The 7500-nt window shown below is 45.8% G+C and overlaps 1 protein-coding gene across 3 annotated transcripts in view; it reads right to left on the minus strand.

The window, feature by feature from the left end:
- Positions 1 to 7500, minus strand: part of afap1 (actin filament associated protein 1) — a 77873-nt gene that overhangs the window by 54153 nt on the left and 16220 nt on the right. For all 3 annotated transcript variants that reach the window (XR_014552896.1, XM_083640571.1, XM_083640570.1), the window contains exons 2-3: positions 4247 to 4375; positions 3359 to 3441 (exon numbers count right to left, since the gene is read on the minus strand). Coding sequence is in view for 2 of the 3 variants with exons in the window: in XM_083640571.1 (XP_083496697.1) it covers positions 3359 to 3441; positions 4247 to 4375 (212 nt within the window). In the remaining variant the exon portion in view is untranslated. The remainder of the gene's footprint in view (positions 1 to 3358; positions 3442 to 4246; positions 4376 to 7500) is intronic.

A 7500-nucleotide genomic window follows, 5' to 3' on the forward strand; every position in this document is an offset into this window, starting at 1 on the left:
ATAGACTAATGCGACCTACAAATAAGCGACATTCCACTCAGAGTCGACGTGGGTTTCCCCCACATTATTATTGCTTTCCACTCTCTCTCTCTCGAGCCTGTTTACTCATCGTGTCTCTCTCTCTCTCTCTTTCTCTTTCTCTTCCGCAGTCTCCTCTTTCCTCTCCCTCCCACTTTTTATCCATCCATCCATCTCTCTCCCGCAGGCTGAAACTTATACAACTTAAAGGAGCGCAGAGTGGAGAGATGGAGCCGAGCATACATTTTTTCTCGGCCCGGACAGCTTATCCAGAGGTCACTGTGGGAATGTGATGAATGGTAATTTCAGAGGAAAGAGACAGAGAGAGAGAGAGAGAGAGAGAGAGAGAGAGAGAAAGAGACAGAGAGAGAGAGACAGAGAGAGAGAGAGAGAGAGAGAAAGAGACAGAGAGAGAGAGACAGAGAGAGAGAGAGAGAAAGAGAAAGAGAACTGGAAGAAAATAAATGACAGTAGCTTTCCATCCAAGTATATTTATGCGAATGATGCTGTGCCACTGTTACTTTGCTCATATATCTTATAGTTTTGCATACTTATATTTATACTACACTGGGCATCTGGGTAGTGCAGCGGTGGATTCCCTACCTACCAACATGAGGGTCGCAGGTTCAAGCCCCTGTGTTAGCTCCGGCTTGGTTGGCTGTCCATACAGGCACAATAGACTACTTGCACAACTCCACTACTTCCTGAAATGAGTAGGGCATCTTGGTTTCCTGTCCTACACTATTGGATGAACTGATTAATGTCAGGTGTGCCTGATCACTGTTGTTGTGACTGCAGCAGTCAGGCACACCTGACATTAATCAAGTCATCCAATAGTGTAGGACAGGAAACCAAGATGCCCTACTCATTTCAGGAAGTAGTGGAGTTGTGCAAGTAGTCTATTGGCCGTGCGTGCGGGTGGGAAGCCGGATTAAGGGTCGCTCGCTGCACTAGTGCCTCCTCTGGTCGGTCGGGGCGCCTGTTCAGGGGGGAGGGGGGTGATGGGGGGACTTGGGGGAACAGCGTGATCCTCCCACACGCTGTGCTACGTCCTACCGGTGAAACTCCTCGCTGTCAGGTGTAAAGAACCCCATATCGCCTATCGAATCGTATAGTGACATTAGCGTATCTCTCATCACATTGATAATGATGCATCGAACCATCAGAACAGAAACAACAAAATCCGATATCATTTTCTCAATATCTCCAAAAAAATATGTTTTTACACTTGAGGCTTGCGGCGGAAAATCTTTTGGTTGAAAAATAAATGATGCAGTAAGTAGACAGTGACAGAAACGTATTTAACGGTTGAATAACTAATGATGTAAAGTCGCAACATTTTTCGGTAAAATATCTGTCCCGTACCACCTCCCATACTGTGGCCTTTTGTCCACAAGTTTAAATTGCCTGTGGTGGATTTATGGCCATTAGTTGGTGCATTAGATTAAGAGGAGAAAGAGATAGTGAGACGTCACTCCTCCTCACTCCTTCTCACTCCTCTTCCCTCCTCCTCACTCCTTCTGACTCCTCCTCACTCCTCCTCTCTCCTCCTCACTCCTCTTCCCTCCTCCTCACTCCTCCTCTCTCCCCTAGTTTTCCGGGAAAGCCTGGGCTGTGGTTTCCAGACACACACTGGGGTCACCAGAGGAGGCTGAGGCTGCCGACTGCTTCTCGTTACAAAGTGCACTGTAAGGCCTTGTGCCTGAGTGTGTGCGTGTGCGTATGAGGATGTGTGTATTGAGGGATGTAGAACGAGTGTGTGTGCGTGTACGTATGAGGATGTGTGTATGAGGGATGTAGAACGAGTGTGTGTGCGTGTGCGTATGAGGATGTGTGTATGAGGGATGTAGAACGTGTGTGTGTGCGTGTGCGTATGAGGATGTGTGTATGAGGGATGTAGAACGAGTGTGTGCGTGTGCGTATGAGGATGTGTGTATGAGCGGTGTAGAACGAGGTGTTGTGGCTTATTGTCATGGTGAGAGGGGGCTTTGCGAGCCATCGTAGAACACCTGCTTCCCATAAGAGGCATCTGCTCTGAGACAGGGTGATGATGCAAGGCTATATGACAAGAGGAGGAAACATATTGAAGCCATGACTAGCCTTCCTACTGCTTTACAAGTGACTGTAAAAACACCCCTAAAACACATTTCAGATGGCTTCCACATCCCACAACACTATCAAAAGTGACTTTCATGTGACTACAGGGCACCAAGCTGGGTTGTAATATTAGCGTTAAGCTGATGCAGGATGTCACAGTAATTGTTAATAAGGGAACTGGAACCCCATCCAGACAAACTACATCACTGATTTCTGTCTTTCCTGATTTTTTTTTCTTCCCCCCCACTTGTGAGGATCTCAAAGAGGCACATCTGATTTCAATGTACAAAGCAGACAGGTAACATCTTCTGCCAAGACTTGCTGCTCAGGGCAGCAAGCTTAAAGCTTGCGTCATTTCAAAGTGCAAAATAATAGAGGGGGCCTGAAAAGTGTGGAATCTTAGAGATAAGTAAGTAGCACCACATTTCATATCGTCCACGCTTGACGTCACGGTGGCGGAGTGCGTGAACTAGACGCCAGGGCTTCTGCTCTAGAAATGGATGCTAAATGAATCCCTTTAAGTTCTGACAGGTGGCGGTGTCCGCGTGGCTACTTTCACGCTGTGTTCGGACTCCGAACGTAGTACAAAACTGAATCCCAAAGGTAGGAGACCTACATACGAAGCACATCGGAATTTGTGAACATTGCGATGGCATTAAGTAAATCTGACATCATTCACCTGAGAGAATTGTCCTTCGGTTGGTACCACAGAAACATGGCAGAAACAATAGAAAGAAACATGGCTGACAGGACAATGGAAAGAAACATGGCTGACAGGACAATGGAAAGAAACATGGCTGACAGGACAATGGAAAGAAACATGGCTGACAGGACAATGGAAAGAAAGCAAAACAGCCAACTCAGTTTGGATTTGAGACGCCTCAAATGTGTTCAACAAGTGGGAGAAGCATAGCTACAAAAATGGACGTGACTTTTGGACGCGTCTTTCCGCCCTCGCTGTCAGAACATACTGTACTGGCATCAGATATAGGTTAGATCTCAGAACATACTGGCATCAGATATGGGTTAGATCCTAGAATAGATATGAACAGTCACCCAAAACAATCAGATATAAACAGCAATTTGGCCTGCAGTGTGAACAGAGCCAAAGGCTCCTGACTTTTCTGACTCGCTGTAGGGTTACATTAAATGTTGTTTGTGTTGACTCTAACTCTAGCTTTTGTAGGGTCTGATGCTACATCTACAAGGTCATGTGGGTCAGGAGGAGGTTAGGTGGTCTTACCAGCCAGGGGTGAGGGATCTCAGGCAGGGGCATCTGAGGGGGGGCCGGCAGACCGCTGTGGATCTCTGACTTGAATGAAGGCTCTGGGGGGGGGAGAAGAATCGCCAGACAGTGGACATTAACAAGAAGAATGGCGGGGGAAGGGGGGTTCCAATGCATTCTTAGCTAAAAACAGCTCAATGGAAGAATGTATAAGGAGTAGGCCTATGATTATAGACAGTTGCGTCATATCTAACAACAACTAAAAATAACTGCCTCGTGGTTGTATGCTCCGCCAACAAGTACTTTGCAGTTTGCATCCATGTCTGTCCAGACTCATAAGATATATGTAGTGAAGACTTTGAAGGAATTTAATAAAAGGTATTATGTGTATTTTTGGGGTGAAATTGAAGTGATCACTATATTGAGATGTATGACTCCAGTGCATCATTTCCAGTGAGAAACATGCTGTCTTCACTTAGACACCTTTTTTTTTTTTACAGAGAAGTACAGAGGACCGATAGAGAGCTTCTTCACACTCTACAATGACAATCACCTGACGCTCAATATCAGCTAAACCAATGAGCTTGTGGTGGACTACCAGAGGAACAGGAGGCTCTGGCTGTCATCCAGGAAGAGGAAGTGAAGAAGGAGGATTCATACAAACATCTTGGGACAAATTTATGCACACATTTACGTACACTTCCAATATTTTCTGATCATGTGAACAGCTTGCGATGCACAGTTGTCAGATCAAATCTTTCGCCAAGGACTAGAAAACATCACCACACACAGCAGGTTATTCCAGGTATCTGTGATTCCCCCGACATCCAGTAGACAACTTCCAGACATCTGTCAAGCGGTGCCAAACTGGTTGTCTAACGTAAAAAATGTGTCTTGTGATCGAACCTTTTTCGGAGAGGACTCTGAGGAGGATGTTGGATAGGTGCATCTTCTTCTCTCGGATCCCGGCGCTCAGGTACTCCCTGTCCAGCAGATCCAGGAACAGACGAAGTTCACACACCAACTCCTCCATCGCTGCAGCAGAAACAAGCACACACAGAATATAATCAGGGGCTGCTGTCATTTACCACTGTAGCAGCTCAGAACTTCTATTACATGTTGCACTCTAGCATCTTGTAACTCATATGACATTATGGGCCTTTATTAACCTACATTATGCATAGTAACAATTATTACATTATGAGTTGCTTCAGACACGCAACTTCCCTTCAGTTCTAACTGTTGTGGATTTAACATAATTATTTCACGTGATCTGTAATTCACAATAAAATGCTTGAAATTAAGTGTTGGTTCTTCTATTAGAAACATCTGTTTCAAAGCTGTATTTTGCATTTAAAGAGACATAACGTTATTATGTTGGTAAAAATGGTCAAAGTTAATTCTTTTAGTACTGACCTACATACATTACATACTGTACATACATACATACGCTATGATTAGTAAATATGACAGAATTCGTTTTAACATAAATACTCTATATCAACATTTTTAACACACTACCGCTACTGCTGCTACTACTCAGTCTGTGTTAACAATCTATGGCACAAGAACAAGCTGCTTAAGATATGAAGCAACAGAATGTAAGTGGTCAGACCTCTTATGAAACAGAAACTACGCAGGCAGAACCAGTGCTCATCAATCAAGCCTATTGTGTTTTGGTTGAAAACGGTAAAGCTGCGGAAGCCCCGTGTCTTTCGTCACATTGGCACCGCTCATCATCATCAACAGTGAAGCCGACCGCCGCACGAAAGCAAAAACACGTTATATAAGAGATAGCTGGGCAGCCAGGTGGACAGACAACGGAGGGGCAGAGAGCTTCCAGTCAGTCCATCAACAAACCACCAAGCACTTCAATCCAGCTGAAAGATCCAGCAGGCTGATCGTCACCCAACGAGGGCAGACCTGGCAACCCCCCTGAGGGACATCATCAAAGTAGATTTATAGCCATCTGGGGAAAATACACCACCACCCACCGTACAGCAAAACAATAGGTAGATTACAGAGGCCATATAAACCACATAGCTAGAGGTTGAGGTAAGTGTGTGTGTATGTGCTATTCGAGTGTGTGTCTCTGTCTCTCTCTGTGTTTGTGTGCGACTGTGCGTATATGTACACACCTTCCTGTAATGGCGGTGGTGCTTGCTGTGTTGTGATATGGATCGCAGCATCGCGCTCAGTTCATAGGGGCGATGATTCCGAGCTGCCACGCTCTGCACAGCAATGCGTAGCCACTCACACGAGAACAAGCACCCCCTCTCCAACTGATGTCGGCGCAGCTCAAGCGTACTGTAAACATCGGATTGTATCACGGGGGGGTGTTGTTGACATGCTCTAAAGCAGTTCGGTGGACCGAAGGGGGCCAGTGGATTTAATCACGGCAATAATTTATTTATTTAGTTATTTATGCAGGAAAAGTCAACTGAGCTCCGTGCTCGTTTCTAGAAATACCCTGTTTCAAGTGTTGGTACAGTTGCCTTCATTCACACTGGGAGCTTCCCAGTAAAACCACCGTCTGATCCTGTCGGCCACTCAGCAGCTCCACTGGAGCAGCTTGTGGATCAGTGCCTTAAGTGCTCAACAAGGACACTTGAACAGTAGCCTGGGTAAACCCAGCCTTCAACAACGTGACGTCACAGGCTATGCCTGTAGCGCAAGTTTCTTCTCCGTGACTGATAGTACATAGGGGTCACGTGGAGGCTGGGTTTACCCGGGCTACTTGAACAGTAGCTGTTGAGGCAGGAGACTTTCCAGTCACAAGCTGGCCTCTTACACCCCTTTCACACCAAGGGCCCCAACCAGGGTTATTTGCAGGTTGATTTGGTGTCTGAAAAGGTTAACAGGGGATTGAAGGAACCCAGGCCATCCTCTCACCCTAATTGAATTATACGTCGTATGTCGTTTGGCCCTCGTTGATATTTCCTTACGCCCCCGACAGAGAGAGGAAAGTCAGACAGAAGATGAAGCCATCATCCCCCTCCCAGCCAACCCTCTAGATGCTTATGTTCTTTAGATAATCACGTTAAATCAGCTCCATCAACATTTAGCCTAGAAAGTACGGGAGGTCTACTAACTATTTGACCTGGAGAGAGCCAACTAAGGCAAAAACATCCCAGCACTGGACCCTATCTGAACAATCTCCTTCACCCACTCCAGACGTGGAACTAGACTCGATGTTCTTTGCATTTATTCCAGGTATGTGTGATTACGCAACACATCTCTGAATATATCTCCTTAAAAAAAAGTCGATCATAACTCAATTCACGAGTTTGCGTCTACGAAACAGACATCTACTGTATGTTTAAACGGTAACAGGTGGGAATGTCGGTCCAAATCCGCGAGGCCAGGTCAACGCATGATAGCCGGCACGTGACTGCGGAGATTTATCCCAGACTTTTGATCGGAGCATCTCGGTGTCACGACGCGGCGTTCCATAATCTCCCAAAGACACTTACGAGTTTCCAACAGAATCATAATTCATTTCCAAAGCTGCGGGAGAGGCTGGGTTATTGGATCGCGTCTCCGCAGCTAGATAAACAGCCGCTTTCACACATTCCTGCCCTAATCTGATTATCCTACAGGGGGGAGAGAGAGAGAGAGAGAGAGAGAGGGAGAGGGAGAGAGAGAGAGAGAGAGAGAGAGGGAGAGGGAGAGAGAGATAGGGAGGTATGGCTATGAGTGAGTGGATGGAAAAGTCAAGAGAAAGGGAGGGAGGGAGAAAGTGAGGAGAGAGAGAGAGAGAGAGAGAGAGGGAGGGGCATGCAAGCAGACTATAGAAAAGCAAACGCAAGCAATTTTGTCAAGGTGAACATTGTTGGCATTTGTCGAGTCAATAGGGATGCAAAGTCTAGACTTTCCGAGATGTTGCAAAAACGTAGCAAAAAAATAGTTTAAGGGGCAATATGTAGCCTAATCTACAATCTTTATCAACTTTTATTAGTGACCAGTAGGAATTGCAACAACACTGATACATGTCGAACTTGTGTCCTTCTCCTACACAAGTCTTTGGTACATCCCCCTGACCCCCTCCTCTTGTCTTCAGCTACAGTGACACAAACAATAACGTCAAAGTATCACAATGGAGACAAGTAAACTTCCAATAGAAATGTCTCATGAAGAGGTCATATATCACCATGCAACAA

The sequence above is a fragment of the Poromitra crassiceps genome (genome assembly GCF_964638095.1).
Source record: "Poromitra crassiceps genome assembly, chromosome: 7".
Classification (NCBI taxonomy): Eukaryota; Metazoa; Chordata; class Actinopteri; order Beryciformes; family Melamphaidae; genus Poromitra; species Poromitra crassiceps.